General features: G+C 39.5%; 1 protein-coding gene across 1 annotated transcript in view; it reads right to left on the bottom strand.

Moving 5' to 3' along the window:
• Window positions 1–23,301, bottom strand: part of rasa3 (RAS p21 protein activator 3) — a 38,363-nt gene that overhangs the window by 13,499 nt on the left and 1,563 nt on the right. Inside the window, exons 2-8 of the mRNA XM_034116593.1 lie at window positions 13,273–13,390; window positions 11,758–11,861; window positions 10,598–10,692; window positions 6,500–6,576; window positions 1,866–1,946; window positions 1,675–1,747; window positions 22–95 (exon numbers count right to left, since the gene is read on the bottom strand). Coding sequence (XP_033972484.1) covers window positions 22–95; window positions 1,675–1,747; window positions 1,866–1,946; window positions 6,500–6,576; window positions 10,598–10,692; window positions 11,758–11,861; window positions 13,273–13,390 — 622 coding nt within the window. The remainder of the gene's footprint in view (window positions 1–21; window positions 96–1,674; window positions 1,748–1,865; window positions 1,947–6,499; window positions 6,577–10,597; window positions 10,693–11,757; window positions 11,862–13,272; window positions 13,391–23,301) is intronic.

A 23,301-nucleotide genomic window follows, 5' to 3' on the forward strand; every position in this document is an offset into this window, starting at 1 on the left:
TTAAGGCTGCCAATGGCTCACCTTAGTGCCAACTTGTCAACATCCTCTTCTTCTACATCAAATTGACGCTTTGTGTAGCTTAATGGCCGTGTCACCTAGAAATGGAGACAGAGTAAACGATTAGAAGTCACATTTTATCCCAAAAAAACAAGCTGGTGAAAGCACATACAGTATTGTTTCAGTCATGGGTTTTAGCTTCTCAAATGAGAGGATCACTTATTTTTCATCTACCAGTATATTTATTGATACAAAAAAAACAGACAATAAGATTTGGCATCCAGTTAAAGCGTGCATTAAAGGAAACATTGGAATTTCTGAAATCCTGGAATTGTTTTTCTTTCTTTCTGTCCCTGTGATTAACATACTTTTCAGAGTGAGAGAACGCCACTCTTCTTGACCCACATCATGCTTACACATTTTTATATTTATTATGTACCGTTTCCTTTTTTTGCCAAATCTAGTTGTTCATTTTGATTGAAATTATTAGTTGAAAAACATATTTAAAAATGGCCCAAATCAAACTCTAAACTCACTATCTGACAGATTTGGATCCACATGGGAGCCATCAGAGATCAGAATGTGGCAGTGTCTATGTTAGTATGGAGCAATGAGAAGATACAATTTGAAACAATTAAAAACAGGGACAACCACATGACAAAAGCATGATAGATGGTCTCTGTTTGCGTGAGGACAGGGCCTGAAAGGGGTCCGCGGGCAGAATGCTCCGCAGGGTATGAGTCCTGTTCCTGTGGTGGTCGGGAATAAATGAGACAGTCTTGTCGCATAGAAATAAATGGGCTAGATTGTTTGGTGGTTTGTCCGAATCAATCATACTCTTGTCCTGCTGTCTTCCAGCGCTGCAGCAGGGGCCATAGGGAGGAGCGACACAAAAATGTCAGAGCAGTGTAGCTGGGGAGCGAGGGTTAACGGGGGCAGTGTGACAGGGAGGGTGTGTGTGCAAAAAAATATCTATAAATATAAACTCATGAATATGATAAAATGTGAACATTGACACATTCAGTGAAAGACTGCATGAATTTATGTTTTTCCAGTTGCTTTTTCTTATAATTTCAACTTTTATCACATTAATTTTAACCATTTAAAAATAATGACATGAAATGGAGATTGTAAGTGTGTCTATGTGTGCACAAGACATATATATATATATATTGACTAATGATAGAAATATGAATTGTGAGATTTTTAACAAAGACAAACTATATATATATATATCACACAAAACTATTATGCAGTGTTTCCAGTTAACTTTTTTAACCTAAAACCTGGCATGGTTAAAAAACCTACACAATATATATGTTTATTTGGGATGTCTGATTTTCAAAAATGTTTTGCTTAACTGTTACCTAGTTTTACCAAAATGACTCGACCAGTCCTGGTTATATTAATTCCTTTTTTGGTCTGTTTGGTGGTTATTGAAGGCTCTGTACCAGTGTATTTCCCACCTATGCTGGTAATTTCGACCTCTGAAGTTGGATGGGGCTGTGCTAGAATTATATAAAAATAACTCAACAATGAAATATGGTTGTATAGTTCAGCTTTCACATAATTGTTTTAACCCTCACTATACCTCTACTTGGATTGATACCCAACATAAAGACACATCTTTACACTGACGTGAAGTTGCTGTTAAACAAATCACACCAAAATATTTACCTCAAAATAGAAAACCTCGTCAAACTGTGGGTTGTTGGTTTTCCTCTTCACTTTCGTCTTCTTGGCTTCCGACCTGAGAGATACAGAGAGGCAGATGGAGATTGCAAAAATACATGTTTATTAGAAATCAAACGTGTGATAAACAAAGTTGAGTACGGTAAAATGACATCTAATCATGTGAGAGATCTTACCTTGAAGGGCCGAGTAAGGACACAGCAGCGTACGGATCACATTGGCCGTTAACGATAGGAAGACCTTGGCACTCCAACACTCTGTGGAAACACACACACAAACCATGAATGAATCACACATTAATGTACAAATGTAGACACACACATGTATCATATCAGGCAACCCATTAAACCGCCCCCTTTTCACAGACATAAAACATCTGGTCCATTCACACTCTAGTTCCCTCCTACGCTGGGAGTCTTGTTAATACATTTGGGACCAAGTATATAGCTCTCTGAGAGTTTTCCCAGCAAGTGAAAATGGTCCCCTGCATCAATATGAGGTGTGTCTGTGTGTGTGTAAGAAATGCCGATGCTGAGAGAGGGGCAGATGAAAAGAGATGGAGGGAAGTAATTCCCTTTGAGCTGTTGGCGGTGAGTTGTGCCAACTGTAAATCCAGTGTGATCCAGCAACTACACACACGGCACAAACACCACTTGAGAGAGGCCGAAGAGAAACTAAAATAAAAAGCTGAGACCATATCCTCAGACTTCTGACTCTATGACAGACAGAGCAGACTGAGCATAAGGGAGATACGGTTCAGGTAGGATGTAATCCTCAATGTGTTTCCAGAATAGGATTCAAACATCCCTGATCAACAAAAAAAGAAAAGCAGCATAACGTTTTTCTTTCTGGTTTCTTTCTGGTTCTGCATAGATTCCTGCATTTTAAGATTTCTGCACAACCATACATTACAATTTAAACAATATGCTACTTATGCTTTTAAGGGTGTCTTGACACCCTTAATGTAGTATAACGTATGCATACAGAAAACATAAAGTTCTAATATGGTGTTTTCTGAAAAGGAATAGCAGATTCTTAGGAAGACAGAGGTGGTAAAACAGATATTTCACTGTCACACTGTAAAGTGACGATTACACTGAATAGAGGATCATCAGTGTCTGAATGTATAGCCGTTATTCAACAAAATCCACATCCCTCAGAAAACGGGTTTACTATCACATGCTGATTTAAAAACAGATACAAGTAGAGAATTAGGGTGACATCCATGCGTTCCTGTGATGGATGACATCATGCTGTAAGGGGATTAGCACCCAAACAGACCAGGGTTGCGGTCGAATAGTCCATTTAGCTTAGGAACCTTCCTAACGGAGTGAAATGACCCGGAAGTCCCTCAGTGGCAGCCATGATAAGTGCCGTTAGAATTCTCTAAATGAAAGGAAAGGAGGTTTCAAACTTCCTTTATAACCTCCTTTAGCCTAGGAACCACTGGACCTCCCTCGCTGAAAGGAGAGGAGAAAATGCTGCCCCACAATGCCTTGCGGCCGCCGCATTTGCCATCACACAACAGTCGGCCGTTCACGGAAACAACCGATTATGAACGAGAAATGATATCATGAAAGTTACGGTGCTTATTAAACGTATGTGGTAAGTTGCCAAAGTGCTTTGTTTTGAACGTTCATCAGTATTATAATCAAAAAGAGAAATATGAACGTTAGTTTTTACTGAAATGATCAAATAAAGTCAACATTTCACAGTCTTTACTGAGCTGTGTGGGGTTTGTTCAACTTTTAAAATATGTTTGAATGGTGATATACACAGTGATAGATGTTAAGGACTAACGTTTATAATAAATACATTTGTATTGATTTTAAGATCTTTTCATACAGTCATACGTATTGGGATCATTTGTATTAATGTGGACCGGAGGGAGAGGGTGACGAGCATAAGTTTCACTTTCCTTGTTTATTTCAATTCCAACTTTGGTCATGAAGAATATGTTTCTCTGTTGTCCCCGTTCATAAAGCATAAAACAACAGCATCAGAGCACGGTGCAGAGTCTCTAGATGAGTTTACAGTAGTCCCTCGTTCTTATTAAACATCCATGTTGTAGTCCGCTGTATAGAAAACTGTAGTTTCCATAGTTTCCCCACAGCAGCAGACGCACATTTATGACCTCCGCTGGCGCATCATAAACACGTCGGATAGTGAAAGTGCAGTCGGATTCTCTAAAGTACCGCAGTCTCTTCTCCTAAATCCTTTTGAATTCTCCTATCCACTATCCCTTAACCCCATGACGTTTCACTCAGAGGTTAAGGAATAGACGATAGGGTTAGAACTTAGGAGCTGATTTTTTGACTATTCGACCGCAACCCAGGACACCAGCGGGGTGAATCACTTCCTGTGTGCCAGGGTGATGCACAACTATTCACACCCCCGCTCCCACCGTATGGTGAATTACACACACCAAATCAATGCACTGCCCCCAGCTGAACTGACTACACAAGCAACAGCTTGCACCACGCTGCTGATACACACCCACACACAGGTTCCTAACAAGGAATAAGGAGAGGGCTGGGTTAAGCATCACTAATGCCAGAGCGCTTCCTGTCCAATAAGCTTGTTTATATAACCCCTGCTTGGCCTACTCTCCAGCCCCCCCCCCCCCCCCCCCTTTCTCTCTCATCACCACTGTGAGCTCTGACAGGCCAGACAGCGGTGGTGAAGCAGACTTTGTTGTTTTTAGTCCACGTTCCTCATTTTAGGTTAATGTGTTTCTATTCTGCACCCACGTGACCTGTCAAAAACATTTTGACTCAAGTAAGAGGGAAATTAATGACCTCATAGGGCCAAAACCACACACAATAAAAGCAGATGTTATGATGAGTTTGTGTCACTGAGGGGTGCACTCTTACAAATAAGTTAAATTAAACATAAATCAGAACAGTAAATAGTATGTTTAGGTAAAACATGTTTCTTGTTTCCAGATGTAATTCACGGTTACAAAATGACCTATTCTTCTGTCTGTCAGTATTTTTAACTATTGGAGGAAGTATTTAGATGTTTTAAAGTTACTCTAAGCTATATTGTAAAAATGCTCAATAGTTAGAAACCTACATTCAACATATTAATGGCATGAACACGTTTTTCCTGATAGCAATAGATAATACCTACACCTCCTGTGTTTAGATTGGTTATCTATAAACCAGAGAATATGAAGATTGGATTAACAGCACATGGGAGATGTATCTACAGCCAAAGGAAAGAGGTTAGCGCTTTTCTCTGTAGCTATCGGTAGCTAACCCCAGTTACCAAAGAGCTCAATGAAGGTCCTTTGCAATTACTATCCACAAATGGATAAAGCTTATTGTGGCCAAGAGGGAGCTCTCTGAACTCTGATAAATTGCCTCACATGATGTCCCCTTGAGTAGCTGAAAACTACAAGTTTGAATATGAAAAATAAGGAAGTGTTGAGTAAAGAACCAGCCAAATCTCCGAAACTACTGTCGGTGGTCGGGTTACATTGTGGGTTATTTAGGTAATGTGTTTCGAAAATGAAAAAGGATGTGTGGAATGAAAAAAGATGATTTCTCAGGTTCTGCCACATCAATTGTGTTATTATAAAGTTAAAGGTCATTATCAGTAGGAATATGAAGAGTGAAATAATTGTAATATATTATTTAAATTATTTTGTTATTTTTACTTGCGCAATAATCAGAACATTTAACAGAAATAACAATAACTTTAATATATCAGTGTTATTAAATCCTTCTTCTTCTTTTTTTAAAGGTTGGTTTATTTGTATTCTTGTATTTGTATGCATGTTGTGTCTTTTTCTCTTTTGTTGCTGTTATTTAGTATTTTATGTATTGTACTCTTAAGCACATTTTAAGATGAATGCATTTTAGTGTAAGCAACACTAAACAAAGTATAATTGCAATAAAACATGCTTCAATACATGACATTTCTTTTGATCGGTTAGTTTGATCTGTAGAGCTGAATGGACACACTCTCTCTCTCTCTCTCTCTCTCCCTCGTACACGTGTCTTTCTAGAGAAATCTGACTAGATGACCTCCTGTTCTAAGCTCCTTAACCAATATGCGCTCTGGGAACAGGGCCATGCTGGCTCATCATCAGACTTTACTGCTGCATGCTGCAAAAGAAGAGCTGGAGAGCACACACACAAACTCACAATAATCCATCCAGACTATAAGCATATCATCATAATTGATCCCCTGCAAACACTGAAGATCAAAAATCACATGCGTGTGCAATAACATTTTATACATAGCAAAACGCACACTGAAACAATTTAGTAGGGGCAGATTTATGAGTCCATGACCTCCGCAGCATATTTATCAACATAAAGTAACAATGCTAACGTTTATCATGTTCACCACTTTAGTTTAGTCTGTTTCCAACATGCTATCACTTGCTAATTAGCGCTAAACACAAAGTACAGATGCCGCTGATGGTAATGTTTTGTCTGCAGTTTTTGCAGGAATGTGGTCATTAAAGTGACATTTTATCATCAAAGGGCTACAGGGATAAATGAGAGGATCACCAATCAGCGGGATACATCCTCTGAGTTTAACAGTTTGATTAAAGATATTTAGGACAAGAGCAATGGACGCAGAGAGGTCGCAGTTACTGTGGACATGACACACAGGATGTACTGACTTGGAAGTTTTATAAACAATGAAATACCCTTCTACAGAAAATGTGTATTTTTCTCAGGAAAGTGTGTATGTGTGTGTGTGTGTGTGTGTGTGTGTGTGTGTGTGTGTGTGTGTGTGTGTGTGTGTGTGTGTGTGTGTGTGTGTGTGTGTGTGTGTGTGTGTGCAGTCTCACCGTGTGGCTAGTTTATGGTTGATGGCTCCAGTGTCAGTGATGACTTCACTCAGACGCAGCTCCAAGTGTACTTTTCCCTGCAACACACAAACACACAAACAGTCACTTTAAATGTTCAATGTTCTGCAGAGGTCTTATGAACACTTCAGCACGGCCCAGAGACAGGTGACAAACCTATGCATTCATCAATGTGTTTGTGTAAATGTGAAATGGAGTTGGATACAAGACATATTTCTGCAGACAACATATGCAACCTTAACCAATGTAAGTTAAACTGGTTTGGTGACAATCCATATCATACAATGAATAATGAAACAGGTTCAATCATGTATCTCAACCAATAAAAACATGTTAAACTATCTCTGAAAACACATTATTGGAAATCCCTTGTTTTCATTGGACAGAGTAGAGTCCAGGTGCTCTGCTCTAGGATCTAAGTGCCAAACATAGAAATTCCAAATGTATCGCAATATACATATTTAATTATATACTCTATCTTTATTCTAAATGGTTAAAACTGTTTTAGAGAAGAACTGATCCAAGGAAAGCCCAAAATACATTCTACAATAATTATTCCTCGATAAATCCCAGTACAAAACAAAAACATACACAATCATGAACAAAGAGGCATTCCTCCGCCAACAGAGACACTGTATGTAAATAACTGCGAGGCTGAGCGTCATGCTTAAGTTATTTTCCCTCTGAAGTGATTGGATTAATGACATAATGACAGTGTAGTGGTGCAGCTGTCTAGAAAAGCTCCTTTAATTAACAGCATCAGTATGCAAACTCACAGGCGTTGCTCTTTCTGGCCGATTCAAGCAGAAGGAACAAACACACGCACTTACACATGTGCGCACAGGCCAAACAATGTGTCCTCTATTGAAAAGAGAAAAGAGACACTCTATCTTCCTACTTCATTTGATCCATCTCCCTCGCTTTCTCTCTTTTCTCTCAATCTCTCACACATCCTTCCTCTCCCCGGCTCCTCGGATGAATGTGTCTCTGTTTCAGATCCCTGCTCCAGGGCTGCTCACACCCATCTGTCTGCAGATGTTACTGTTCACTGTGTTTCAGACTGTGTGTGTGTGTGTGTGTGTGTGTGTGTGTGTGTGTGTGTGTGTGTGTGTGTGTGTGTGTGTGTGTGTGTGTGTGTGGTACTATGTGCTAGGTGTGTGTGTGCCAGAGTTCCCGTTAGAATATTTTTTTGCCGGTCAACATGTCCGTTAAAGTTGAAATCTTCCGGACAAAATTAGATAAGTGCCGGTTAAAGGTCTTCTTTGTTATTTATTGAGCTTTAAAACAAATTGATATGATTCGACATTAAACAAACTAATTATAGTAGATTAACTACATTATTCAAAAGTGTACAGTAATTTACAAAAACGCGGGAATAATAAACGGAGCGCTCTCTCCTTCTCCTGACAGCCCGTCAGTATCATGCAGCTCGCGGATCCAGTAATGAGTGACCCGACAGTAAAACTAAACATATCTATAACTAGTTTAGGTAGTTTGAGAGGTAATTAAAATAGCTACGTGTGATTTTCTAACCTGAAGTGTGTTTTGCTCTGCTCGCCGCTGCAGGGGATCATGCAGAGCTGCGTGTCGACTCGTCAGCAGCAGCCGATCTCTCTCTCCTGTCAGATTAGACTTTACTCGCATTTATGTCCATATCGATCAGATCTAGCTAGTTCTAGCTAATGATATGACTACCTGCTTGTTAAAAGACACCTAAACAATAAGCGTCGCTATGCAACCGGATGAGGCCACAAAGTATAGCGCAGCATTATGCATTTGTTTACATGCCCACCGGAACCCCGAGGCATTACCAACAGATCAACGCACAATCAACCCATACAGGACATCTCTTTCTCCACATTAAGTGTTAGACATTAGAATTGACAATTTTTGTCTGTCACATACTCTTTTGTCTGTCACATACTATTCTTGTCTGTCACATAAGTGGCGCAACTGATGCGGTATTGCGCTAAGGGAAAATTATTTTGACCGGACATTTTGACCGGAGAGATTTAGATTTGCCGGACTTCAGCATATTTTACCGGTCATTGTCCGGTAATTACCGGCTAACGGGAACTCTGGTGTGTGCATGCATTAATGTGTGTATCCATGCATGTGTGTTAGACTGCTGAACACAGAATAGAAGAAGATCTTGCACATTTGCATGTAAGACAAGTGAGGCAAAATGCAACAGCTCCAGACTGGATCACTAGAAGATTGAACGATTCACAGATAACTCAATGGTAGTAGAAAAATGACAGATTTGGTCACATTAATGCATTTACAGTATGTACACAATAATATATGTACTTCCTAGCTTGTTTACAACTTGGTGATAACAACAAATGAGATGTGTTAACTGCTTGGCAGGAAAAACAAATGTCAACCACAAAAGGCTACTAAATTAGCTTGAGCAGATTTTCTACAAAAAACATGTGTCTATTTGGTTGTGCATTGGATTAACATAAACAGAGCTGTGAGTGGAAAAAAGACAAAAATGAAAACATTGAGATAAAATGTAAACATTACAGTCAGGAAGACTGTCTCTCAAAATTGCCAAAAAAACGGTCTCCTTTTAACTCCATTAAACCAGAACCAGTGATGTCATTATTCCACTACAGAAAATCTAAAAAACAACCTGTGACCCAAACACACACTGTTGGCTTTTATTTCACATCTTCACTAATGACAATTGAGAATGTGGAAAAAATAGTGTTTCTGATTAAACCTGTGATCACAAACAGAGCTGGGATGGAGGTAGACGGATCTACAGTATACACTGAGAGCCAGATGACTTTGACCCTGCAGGCTCAGATGTTTTTGGTGCACACACGCTGTGTTTGTTTGGGTTCTGCCTTGCTTCAAACATTAAAATGCAGACACACTCATCACACATCAATGCACATACTGAATAGGACAATTGTCTATGGCTTGGTATCGTTTGAAACCAAAATAATAATGTTTTCATACTTTTGTTTAAGGGACAACATGTTTGTCTATGTAAACCTTTCCTTTAAATAAAATAAACCAACATTTTGTAATTTCAAAGCAAGTTCATGTTACTTTTGCTGAACAGAAACTATTGTGGCCACAAATTACAGTTAGGGTTAAAATGAAAATGTATAATGTGATTGTAGACTAAGTATAGCGAGGTCATAATGTCAGCTAATCAATTTAGTAAAGTTGCTATCTATTAAACAATATTAATCTAAAGCTTGCTAACATTAGCTAACATACAGCTCCAGAAGCTTCTGTTCATACAAGACCGAGTACTGCAGGATTGTTTAGGCAAGACCCCTTACTGTAATGAAATGAGCAAGGGTGTATTTAATGCGTAAAACTTTTTTTAGATAGAATGTGATGTGATGTGTGTTGATTGCTCTTTTAAGAGTGACATACTGCAATTTACCATATGAGAGTATTCAAATACAGGCCATGATAAACAAATAAAAGATTGCTAGTTAATTACATAACATTGGATGTAATAACCTGTAGCATGCTAGAACAGCTAGATGATAAATCATTGTAATGTACATTTTCACAGCACTTGTTCCACCATTGCAACAATATAAGTCAATCCATTCTCCTAATCGATGTTATGTTACCACCAATCAAAATCCACATTCTCTGATGGTTTTCGTTCTAGAGGACACACCAAGTTTCAATAATAGCAGATTAACACCATTCAAGGTAATGGGCAAAATGGGACTTGTGACTTTCTGCTTGTACTGATGGAATAAATCCAGTGAAACTTCAATACAAAAAAGTTCTCCCTCTAATAAAACCATGTCCCAAATAAAAGCTTTGCTCAATCCGCCAAAGGAATCTATTCAGAATTTACACCAAAACCTTCAAAGAAATCAAGACTAAGTGAAAAAGATTTCTATGCCAGCTTTGAGTATCAAAAGGACACCAAAGAGAAACCAGACCAATAAGTGTCAAGTGGTTTCAGTGAAGAAACTGAGAAACAAAAGAACAAGAGGATCTGCAAGATGAGAATAATAGAAGATCAGGGGATAGTGCTTTGTTATTAAAATGCTGGTGTGTGCATGTGTGTGTGTGTTTTCCCTCTGTGCTGACCTGCACTTCTGAGTCAGCGCTGACAGGTTGGAGCTGGAACCAGGTGTCTTTGCCATGATATTTCTGCAGGTCCTCTTTCTTCACTGCTACCTTGCCTACACACACACACATTGACAAACAGGCAAAAACAGATGAGTTCAAAAAACAAGTCATTTTTCGAAAAAAAGAAAAACCACCTACGTGCTCAGATGCAAGCTTCAACAAACACTCAAACACCCACACACCCGCTCACACGCTGTCAATCCACACTCCAGTCTCTCTTTAATACGTGTGGGCACCTGGTGCTCACACTGATAACTGTCAGTGGCCTGGAAATGACAACTCTACCCTGAAACTAACACGGTACTTTCTGTTTACAACACTCACGAACACACCCACAAGTACACACACACACATTAACAGGGGCTGTTGATGATACAAATCCCACCCTGAGACAGATTTTTCAGTTAGTGGTTTGTGGTCACATACACAAATCGGCACACTGACACACCCAATGACACTGATAGTCATCCTCTCTCACACACACCGACACAGTGGTGCTTTAGGGGATCTAAAAGAAATAATTAAACAATGTGTGAAAGATGACTATTTGTTTAATTAGAAGATCGATACCAATCTCATATCTGTCTGTTTAATATGAGGCATCTGCCAGAACAGGTTAGCTTAGCTTAGCATAGCATAAAGACTGGAAACAACTAGCTATGTCTGTGGGTAACAACATTAGTATGTAACCTCTCACAACTCTAAGTAAAACATATTTTGTGTAATTGTGCTTATGGTTGTTGTGATTGGCCAAGTGATATAAAGCTAATCTGTATTTGACAAATACACACGGCTCATTTGAAAATTAGATGTTAAATCTTCAGACCTTGGGATCTACATTTTTGATAATGTGAAACAGGCAACTACTCAAATGTATTAACGATATATAAATGACTCTTCTGATTTTCCTGGATAAAAGTTGAAGTGTTTAATCTATTAATTGGAAATTGAAAGCGGAGGTTACTTACAGTCATACATAACATAGAAACACAGCTAATCCTCAAAACGTTGTTCTTGAGAAAAGGATTCAATATTTATTAAACTTATTGTTACCTTATTTCTGTTTATTGTATACTGTCATTTATAACACAACAGTGTAACTAGTGCTGTTTACTTACCGATACTGGAGTCCCTCCTGAAGACATCCCTGTCGAAGATGTAGAAGGAGAGGTGTCTGAAGCTGCGCGGGATCTCACAGTAAAAGTCCTCGCCGTAGAATGGGCTGCAGGTCAAAGCAAAGACGAGGCAAACTGTGATTAGAGACTCCTCTGGTTTGTTTGAGCATGTTTTAGCACACACACACATGTAGTATTAAATATTTAGTTATCCAGAGATGGGAAGAAGGAAACGTGTGCGGGAAAAAAGAGGGAGTTATGTCTGGAAAATCTCTTGAAAACATAGGTTGGCGGAGTGTGTCAATAAGGACAAGAATATAGGATACATTTCTGTGAAACAAGGAGATGCCTTTGTCCAACCAGCTAGTTAAGGTATAATAATCTGTGTGACTGACCTCTTTATCTCAAGCGTTTACTCATTCAATCAACAATTCATGAATTGGTTCATATTTAAACACTTCCTTTCCTTCCCAGAATGATTTTCTGTGTGTTCTTACTATGGGTATCCTGGTCAGAAAAATTGCCTTCATGCAAACATCACAGATATACTTCTTTTGTCATTCTTGCCCAAAGATGATTGATTTTGTCCATGGGGTCGTCAACAAATAAAGATCCCATGCATTTACATCTTGCCATGAGTCATGTGGTCTACAACAATACTCCCGTTTGTGAAGACTGGCTGGAAGGTACATCCTCCACCAGGCTCTGCCTCACCTAAACCTCAGCCATAGAGACATTACAGCAATGTGAGTCTCGTGAGCGGAGCCCTCAGGGCCGCTGCTAACAATTACTGACTTCTTCTGTAACTCAGCAGACAAAAAGACACACAGAGAGGGGGGGGTGGCGGATGGATGTATAGGCAGGCATGACTGCATTTATAAACAAACCTATTAAGTTGAATTCAGGCTACCATGTGTGTCGAAAGAATTGTACTTGTTTCCTCATCAGCCGGATGAAAAATGTGAAAGCTTGGGGCTGTGTAATCAAAGTGGAAGGAAGGGGACCGTAATCTATTCAGCCACCCATGATCTGTAAGTTAAACTACGGTACATTACGCAGTATCTGCAAAGCATCTGGGTGAATTAGGTTATATGTTTTGAAAGCTTTGTAAATAAATTCCTTTTGTGATACATTTACACTAGCTTTTCTCTTACGTTAATATATAATCTATTTCCCCTACTTATAAGTTCAGCTGTGTATATAACAACACACCATGACACAGAGTAAGAAAAATGATTGATATAAAATGCATTTATTTGAGGGACACAAATAGTAAAGTTATCTTTAAATACTTATATTATAATAGTTGTGATAACATTTAAAGTCAATGTTTTCTTCAAATTCATGAAGGCAGGGATTTACTATTTGGGGAGACATGTGTTTACGTTTGTATAGTGTCTCAACCTTGAGTTTTGAACGAGGAGGAAGTGGATATAATTTGACATTCATGTTTGCACGTTTCTGTATACAGATGGAAAGAATGGCACACAAATAAGGGTGGAGGGCCCCTCAACGTACCAAAGGGACTTCTCTATGATCTTGGTCCTGAACACCTCTTCTTGGTCCAGGTTGACGGTGCAGTAGCAGTCTCTCATCCTGTTTGGTCCAGGGTACGGAGGGATGTTTTTTGCTTCTCCTGCACAAAGCAAGGGGAGGAGAGAGAGAACAGTTTACTTAGGAACGCTGTTGTAAGCAGTAACAATGTGTTTATTCAGGCACACTGCTGTAAGTGATTACTTATTTAAGAACCCTGAAAGCACGCCACGTTTAAAGAGACATAGCGTTATGTAAGTTCACACCTGTTTGAGCTTTGAGTAATCTGACTGCACGCATAACGAGCTTAACTCTGCAAAGGTGACTATACCTAAATACCGGAAACACACACAGTAAGCCATGCTCTCAGAAACAGACGAACCATTCAAAAACAACATATGTGCGCTTAAATGTTTGTGTGTCAGTCTGTATATGTTATCAGATCTGTGATTAATAGAATCTGTGTGGGACATTTCCTGAATCCTGCCGGAGAATATCTGCTCATCAGACATCGGTGACAGATAGCACTCCCTTTTAAAAGAATGTGGTCACACCACCCACCAAGACCCGAGTCTCTCTCACACACACACACACACACAAACCACAAAGTTGGTGCTCCAGTCCCTCAGGAGCAATACCATCTCCTTTATAAAGCCATGTGGCTCCCTGTTACTAAGTCATCTGTTCACAGGTTGTGTTTCTCTCCCCCTAAGGACCCACAGGACTCTGCGGTCTATAGTTACACGTGTATTAGTGCAACTTTGTCATTGTTAGCTCCATTATCTGTACGTGAATCTGATGCTGCCATTCAGCCTACATCTCACTGTTATTTCTGGCCTTAAAGGAGCAACTTCTTCACAATGTCAGCATGAGTCTGCGCGGCAGAGTGCTGCTGTTTGCAAGCTGAAACGTTCTCTTTTAAATGTGATCCTAAAGTGGATGCCAACATTTTTGGATTTGACCCAATACAAAATAAACAAGGTCTATTTGTGTTTTTTCCTTCTTAAATAGTTGTATTATAAGAATGTTTAAAGGCCTTAAAAGGTGAGGTTTAAGAGAAATGTCATTTGTTGACTCCTTGTATTTATGTTGGAATATAACCGTCACTTTGGTAACAAGCGCTTTAGAATAGAACAGTAAGAAATAAAGTGAAAATCTAAAACTTATATTGCACAAAAAAAACTGCCAATAAGGATTTCTAGAGTTTTTTCAAAGAAAAGGGTTTATGTTGTTACACAAGGTAACTAGTTATTCAACTATACTATACAACTATATATAGTATAGTAGTAGTAGTAAAGCTTCTACACAAGATGTAGTGACTTTGAGCATGGCATGGTGTTTGAGTAGGGGAGATAGGTGACAATTGTATCATAAGACTGCTTGCTGAATGTGCACTATCGAGTCCAACAATTAGTCAAACTTATGTTTTCTGTCACTTCAAAATTGTATATATTATAAATGTAATGTAAGGACATACTGAACATTGCATCCATTCAGCTCTACAAACTAAGGTTTAGGATTTCACGAGAACTCAATCTTATCAAACAATCCATTTAATACTTGAGAATAAGAGTTGGTGTTGAAATAATGCAGAGCAGGAAGAAGAAAAAGGATGTGAGCAATCACACTAGTCATGAAGTACACACTAACATGCAATGACACGTTGTATTTTTGGATATCACCTGTGGTTAATTTCATAGGATTTGTCTAAACAATGTCAGGAGTATCTATTTAGCTCAATGTGTTGTTTACTTCTTTGTCAAATACATAAGTTAGATTGGCAATAAGAGTGACAAATGGCCGGGGACAAAAGTAGTTGGTTCATCTCTACCTTTGGTCCATAACTCTACACAGAGGATAAATAAAACCTGCAGAGATAAACAGAGGTGATTTAGTGTCTCTCTGTGGGGTTAGTAACACAACACAGTGTTATGGCTGCATCTCTGGAGGCTGATTCATACAGAACGGGGATCATTACACAACTATTTTACAATAACAACATTCATTCATAAATCAGAAAGACACCTGAGCTGTAAGACACAACACGTGCTCCACTGCTTTGATATGTTGTTTCAGAATCTGACCTACGCTGTCTGTGTTTACGTGTGAGAGATGACGCATTGCTCTCTTATCTCCTTCTTTATCCCTTCACCTCGTATTGTTATTACATCTCCCTCCTGTCTCCTCCTATCCTCCAATACTCCTCTTGTTAATTTTATCTTCCTCCTGTAATCCTCTTCTTTCACCTCTCCTGCTCCAGACTGTTCTCCAATCTCTGTTTTCCTCCAGCTCTCACTCATGACCTGAGGTCTCTCTGATAGTTTGCAGCATCCAAGCACTCTTAGTAATCAAAACATCATGGGATTACCATAGCTTTCTCAGCAGTGTGTGTGTTTGTTTTTGTGTGTGTTTAAAGACTCAACTCACAGAGTCAACTTAAATCTCTGTGCCAAAATTGCAGCAACTGGAAAGCCAAAAACACACAATTTATATATTTTAAGCATCATCTTACGTACTATTCCAAATCTAATGACAGTTCAAGCAGTTTGGCATATCTTATGCATCTTTTTTGCAACTGTATAATTTGTATATTACTGCTGCTGACCTTTTTCCAACCTTTCTTAGATTGATGTGTGGATTTCTTTGTGTTTTTCCAGCAGCCAGAGGTTTCTACTCAAGCCTATATGACATAAAATCAACTTGCAGAGACTTGAAACTTGCCTGAGATAAGTAATCCATCACAATGAACATCTAGATGTTGTCAATTTGCTCACTGTTTAATTGATGTATGGTAATGCAGGTGAAATGTTTGCTGCGTAGGTGGATCCAAGTGCAACCTCCTAGGGTTACATTAATACAGACCAGATATTGTCAGTTGGCATCAGTGTATAAAACTGACGGATAAAGTCAGTAATTAAAAAACTGATATCAAACAGCCATCTAACTCCCAGCAAGACAGCCAACAAACAAACAATTTCAAACCGCAATCCCTTTCACAACTGTTTTTCCAACTTTGATATCATGCAATTAATAGATCATTTTGACTAGCACTGCAATCTGTAGTTATATGGCTAATAAGATGCAACACCACTAGTCAATACCACAGATACAGAGATATCGTAACACTTCCTGTTTAGGTGGTAAAGGACACCTGGAAGAGTTGATGAGCAGCAAAGTTTGTCATTTTGGGGGAAGTTTACTACAACAGTCATGGTTGAGTAAACGCGTTTTGCATGTTAGGATGTTCGATGGAGAGTGAGAGTGAGTCTATTACAAAAGAAAGGATAAGCCTCTCCAGTAACCTGCCATTCAACACATTAGATTAAAGACTTTATTATGAAACCAGAGCGTGTAATCCTCTGTGTCAGCATGTCTATCTTTCTCTAATACTTTCTTTCATAGTGGTCCATGTTCTGCCGTTTTCTTCTTTCCATTTTCGCATAAAACCCACCCCCCTTTTCTTTTAGATTTTTCATCTAGTGTTGAATTGCCCTTTTCGTTTCGTTTTCCAAATTAGCTTTAACCTGATTTCACTTTCCTCTATTTATGGTTGCTTCCCCTTTTTTTCATCTCTCCCTCTCTAACTCTCTCTGTTTTCTCCAGAGGGTGTGTTTATCTCCCCTCAAGATTCAAAATAAGCAGAAAAATAAACAACAACAACAATAACAGCAGTTTTCTCTTTTCATCAAGCATCACTGCAGCTACCCTTGGAGAATATCTTGCCCTAGTATCTGAGCAAAAACAAACAGTGCAAAAACTCTACTGCCGTGTGTGTGTGTGTGTGTGTGTGTGTGTGTGTGTGTGTGTGTGTGTGTGTGTGTGTGTGTGTGTGTGTGTGTGTGTGTGTGTGTGTGTGTCTGCTGGGGTGGTGCGCATGCAAAACATGGGGGCGTTGAGCAGAGCTGCAGAGAATCACAGAACAAACCAAAGGGGGCAACATTGAAGGGGATAGCATCAAAAATGTTGACTCCACACTTCATTCCTGCAGAGGAAAGAGAAGTGAGGGAACCAGAGTGATTGAAGCACACAATGGACGCAGTGAATGTGAAGCTTTGTTTCTCTTCCTCCTCTGTTGACTAGTTTCCAATTCGCCAACCTTGTGTGTACAGTTTCAGAAGCACCACTCCACTAGTTATTCTAATCTTTTCTGACATGAACACATTCAAGGATACACAGGCGTGAATGCGTTCCGTGGCTAAGAGCTTGACTAGCAGGCCTGGGAAACACAGGCTTTAGGGAAGGAAGGAGGGAGGGGGGTGGTTAGTGAGAAAAATACAAGCAGTGTACTCAATAAAGGGTGAGAGGGGAGGAAGACTGCAGAGTGAGAGAGGGCGGGAGAGAGAGAGAGAGAGAGAGAGAGAGAGAGAAGTCAGTCAGATAGAAAACTTGAGAGTGGTTGGCTTCGGAGAAAGCTACAACAGGAAATGAGATGAGGAGAAAGGAATTTCAACTGGATACAAGATGTAGTTTAAAAGCAGTGAACAACCCAGTTACCCCTGTGTCTGTCTGTCTCTGTGTGTATGTGTATGTGTATGTGTATGTGTATGTGTATGTGTATGTGTGTGTGTGTGTGTGTGTGTGTGTGTGTGTGTGTGTGACTGTGAGAATGGAAAGAAAACCTGATACTTGTAAGAGGACAATTTATTATGCCAGTTATTACTCAGTTCCTTTGATGGTCCTAAGTAGAGTCTTTCAGAAAGACATTACTGTCTTTCTGAAAGTGACGTAACATAAGAACACTACACACACACACACCCATCAGATATTCACCGCAGTGAATTAGATCCCACAGCGAGATATTCCTTGTCACTCAATCAAATAAGGGCTGCAACTTGCATTTAATTTCGTATTCAGCTCATTTCTTACGCAATTATTCTTCAAAATATCACAAAATGACAGCAACATTCAACAACAATATGCAGATCCCAAAGTACATTTAAAGGGTTTCTCCTGTGATTTAGTATTGCACTTTTAAAAAGTTAGGGCACTTGGGAGAAACCGATTCAAACAATAATCGTTAAAACAACAAGTGGCCCAAGCTCCAAAAACCCTGAATCCTACACTTCCCATGATGCTTTAAATTATGTTTAATTTTGGCATAATGGCCACATGAGTTTGTTTTGTCAAAGTAAGTCTTGGAGCCATTAGTAACAATGGAAATGTGAAAGTCTGGAAGTCTGAAAACCGTATTTAGCATGCTTGCACTTGCATGCTTGGACCAACAACAACAAAAGTTTCCGCTTTTGGGTTTACTTCCTAGTGAAAAAGGCAGCAGTGTTTTCGACGTGGTCGCCGGCTTGGTCCAGAGACTTTAAATAGAGATGACATCACAAGTTTAAAAATGGTTTTCCTCAATTTGAGGAACGTTTAAAAAAAGTTCCTTAGTCTTCAATAATGGTGGCCTAAGGAACATCTGTTTTTTGTCATTAACTCTATTAATTCGAGGTTAGCACTTGTAACTTGGAGTATGAACATGAAAACTCTAAAACAAAAATGTGGCAGCCAAATTCACTTTGAATGCCCTATTGCTTACTCGAAACCCATTATCAATGAAAACCTGCTATCACCCTTATATTTCCACTCCACCTGTTTTCTTTTCAGTAACAAACCCTTATCCATTTGAAGGCTTTAAAAGTTCAGTTCTCTGTGGTCAGTTTTGATGTCATCTGAAGGGATGTCAGATATTGACATTGTAAACCAATGTAGAATGATTTTCTTAACCACTGTCCAAATTTGTTTCTGACAATCACAGTTTTGCCAAAAACAGCTTTAGGCTTAAAGACACAACTTGAGGAAGAGCTTTAGAGCCCTTAGGAGGGTAACCTCAGGACCAGGTAATACCATATTTTTTTGTGTGTCTAAAACGCTCCAGACTTTCTTGACTATTATTTTTAGTAATGTGTTCTGGATTGAATAAATATAAACTGCACACAATATAGTAAAAAGTAGTAAAAATGGTGAGTCAGCAGCTTTAGTGTGAGCGCCAATAGTTGCATTTCTCCTACGTATCAGCTGGTTTGGTTTATAAGCTGGTCATAGCAGCACCTACTGCTGTGCCTACTGTGTCAAACTACACTTTGGAAGCAATACTGCTTGACAAAAATCGAACATCAGCTGTGCTGAAGTAGTTGAGCAGCATGAGGAACATAGTTAGAAAAAAATGGTGTTCAAAGACTGAGTGTGCTGAACGCCACGGTCTCTGTAATAAACCAGCGTTCAGTTACTGATCAAACTCCCTCTCCATCTAGCGCGTCCTAGAGCTAATGTTCAAACAGATCAGTTAGTCTCTATGGAAAACTTGAGAGAAACAAAAATACAAAAACATGCTAACAAAGGGGCATATGCCGTGAAGTAACACAGTTTGGAGAAAGCTCTGTGATCTGCTCGCATGTCAGATATCAGGGTCAGAAACCTGGTATTCAGGATGTGAGTGTAATCTTTCAGACCAGTGTGGTGTCATGATGGAGGTACAAGTAGATGGGTTCACTACTTTGCATGGCCTTGTGTTCTGGTCTGTTAAACCTCGAAACTCCCTCCAGCCTCCTCAAACATTTACAGAATTATCAGAATACTCTGTTTGTATTTTTAAACTTCTGGGAACCAAAATAAAGCTGTGGAATTGGAACAACTCTCCCCTACACAAACAGACTTGACACACACAATGCCGAGAAGATATGAAATCTTTTGTATGCACAGGAAAGGCAGAACAGGTTGTTTGTAAATCCATGTATGTGGCAAGCTGACATTGCTTGTACTGCCAGAGGAGAGTAGTCACACTGTTGCAATATCTGATTCATTCCGTGTGTGGAGACATTTGTTGCAGACATTACTGACATTTTACTTGGAAACAATATAGTAACTTTCTTCTGACACTTTCTTCTCTCTTTCACAGCATGGTGAATGTTTCATGCTCATTTAATTGTCAGCAAGTAGAGGTCGTTGCAAGAGGGATTGCGTCAACTTCAGGGCAAGTGAAGGACATACTGAAGGAGCGGGCAGCAACCCTTTATTTACCCCGCTGACCCTGCATGCTGGGTCTATAGCGTTACTTCCTGTATTCCTGGTACTGTGTTCTCGTGGATGGCTCAAAACCGTGTGATTTGAGAGCTGCTGTACCCGAAACACAGTATTCGTCTCAACAGTCAACACTCATGTATACATACTGTACAAGCCCATATGAACACATGAGGGTTGGAATGCAATATATATATATATATATATATATATTTCAATTAAATTATGCTTGTTATTTGCCTTAATTAAAATTAACCCATAACCCAAAAAAGAGCGGGAGTCCTCCACACACAAAATGTTCCTCCCCTCCCTCTCCCTGTTGCTCCATGTCTCCTCTTTACTCTGGACAGGAGGGAGTTTGGGAACCTCTGTTGGCCAGCTGTCAAAGGAAGGAGGGGGGGTAGCTCTGTCACTGTAGACTTTTCCCTCTCAGCCTCGCCCGGACCCGAGCCATCCAGCCCAAGCCACCGAATTCAGTCGCCCAATCCTGTTTCTTTAGCTACAACACGTCATCTCTGCACACACTATGTAATGTAGTGTTTCTTCCACTGTGTGGTTCACTTAATCGAAAACGACTCTTCTATTTGTACAGCACAGTGCTGCGGCAACACTATAAGACCTCAGCAGTGCATGTTGAGTAGCTTAAGAGGAGACCTGATGCCATGTTGAATGGAGATCTACTCTCAGGCCAATCCAATAACTTATATCCTCTGACTGGCACAACACCTGCTACCTGGCACTCGCTGAACTCTTCTTACTCTAAACCTTTAACCTGGGATTAAACAGCAAATGCACCGACAATCATTTGTTTCATCATGTACCGCAACTCACTGAACTATACTGGCAGTGTTTTTTAAGATGTTAAAGGGGAACACCACTAAAATGAAAGATTCCAATATGTCATTTCCAAGGCCTAAAAATGTCTTAATGTCATCTATAACATATTTCCCAATTCATTATGGAGCTGTTCCAGACTTTATAATTGGTGATATTACAAATTAGTTTTCTACTTTTTGGATTTAGAAAAATCTGTTCACGTTCACTAACTTTTTTGGCTGTCTGATAATTGAAATAACATACATGGGTATTGAAAATGGACCAAGTTCCCCTTTTAAGTTATTCGTTTTTTACATATTTAAACCAATACTGTAAATTGTTTGATGTCTTTTTCACTCCACCCAAGGTTTGTCAAATGGTGTTTCTAGCATTGACAGAGAAGTCAAATGCACATATGTTGTTGTTAATTAGTGCAAAGTCCCAACTCCAGCTGTGCCACTGAGACCCCCCTCTGTCTTAGCACTGACGGAGACCCAGACGCTGACAGATGAAGCACAGCCTGCCCCTGCAAGAGAGACGCCACCTCTGTCCCTCACTCTGTGTCTCCATACATCTGCTTTGCATTAGCTTGTTGCCATGCAGGAAAAAACACAATTCTTTTGTAGTCTAATCCAGCCAATCAGGAAGTGAATTGGGGGTAGTTTCCTGTTTCCTGTGTTTGCCAGACAGAACGGACTCGGGCCCAGTAGCCCTGTTCGGTTTCCGATGATCGTGTGTTCCTCCAGGAAACCGAGGAAAGTCATCCCCTTCTGGAGCATAACAATAATAAATCCTCTATCTCTCTGTCTCTTCTACTAATATCTGGCAGGTTGTAAGCTCTGAGTCATCAGCCAGAGGACTGTAATGAAAACAATGTGATGCAAGCGTTACACAGACATTAGCAGGAGCAGAGTGCCGTGGGGATGGGACTGACAGCGAGTATTACTGCTGCTAGGTAACTAGTGCTGTCAGCACTGTACGACGTTTCAGAAGAACTGAGGAGACTCGAGTCCAGGCTTGGAAGTGACGACAACATAAATGTTATTCATCGGTTAACTCTAAAGAACAAGTCCGGACATATTTACAAAGCTTGTAAACTTTTTTTCTTGGTAACATAATGTCATTTTTCTGGCGAAGGAGTGGAACGCAGTACATTTACCAAACTACTGTACTTGTATTGTACTTTTCTTAGGTATTTCCATTTAACGCACTTTATTAGGACTGTTTACAATGCTCTACCTTTTTCATTGAGGGCTCTACATGTATTTCTATTAATGCAATTACCGTTTTTTTCATTATCGATAAATGTCAATCATTTGTTTTGTCATTCATCTAGTCTATAACATGTCATAAGATTGATAAAAACAGATCAGGATAATGTCTTCAACTATCTTGTTTTGTCCGACTTAGAGTCCAAGACCAACATATATTCAATTTACAATAATAGGATAAAAATGCAGATACTCCTACGTAAGAGGCTGAAAAAGCTATTTATTTTGCATTTTTCCTTGACATTTTTTTTAAATATTTTTTTTTTTTCTTGATTTAATAATTGTTGAAGTACATCTAGTTAGTAAGTAAAAGTAGCTTTATATTGATGGCAAAATGCTATTTACACATTGATGCATTATGTATAATGATGTCAAGCTATTTTCCCATGCATGCAATGTTGTCCATTGGCTTTTTGTGAACTACCATGTGCAGTGAATCACCTGAATTTAACTGTAATGGAGGTCCTCTTAAAATGAATTGGCAGTTTGCAAGTGCAGATTCAATACTTCTGTCCCAGCTGTTCAAATAGTGTGTGTGTGTGTGTGTGTGTGTGTGTGTGTGTGTGTGTGTGTGTGTGTGTGTGTGTGTGTGTGTGTGTGTGTGTGTGTGTGTGTGTGTGTGTGTGTGTGTGTGTTCAGTTAGCAGGCTTGTATCCAGGAAAGATGTGGGTCCTCCACACATTCAGTTTTCATTCAGAGGAACTGACCACTGCTGGAAGATTGTAATTTCATTCAGAAAGTGCAATCTAACGAGGCCTTTGTGATATCAAATGACACGTGTAGCTGCAGATCTGAGCATATCAACTCACCATGGCTCAACTATTTGATAAACTCGAGTCAGGGTGGTTCTCCCCCCAGTTGTTTACAGACAGTTTTAACAGAAGGTAAGGAGCTTACAAATACAGCCGATCAA

The sequence above is a fragment of the Trematomus bernacchii genome, unplaced genomic scaffold (genome assembly GCF_902827165.1).
Source record: "Trematomus bernacchii unplaced genomic scaffold, fTreBer1.1, whole genome shotgun sequence".
Taxonomy (NCBI): Eukaryota; Metazoa; Chordata; class Actinopteri; order Perciformes; family Nototheniidae; genus Trematomus; species Trematomus bernacchii.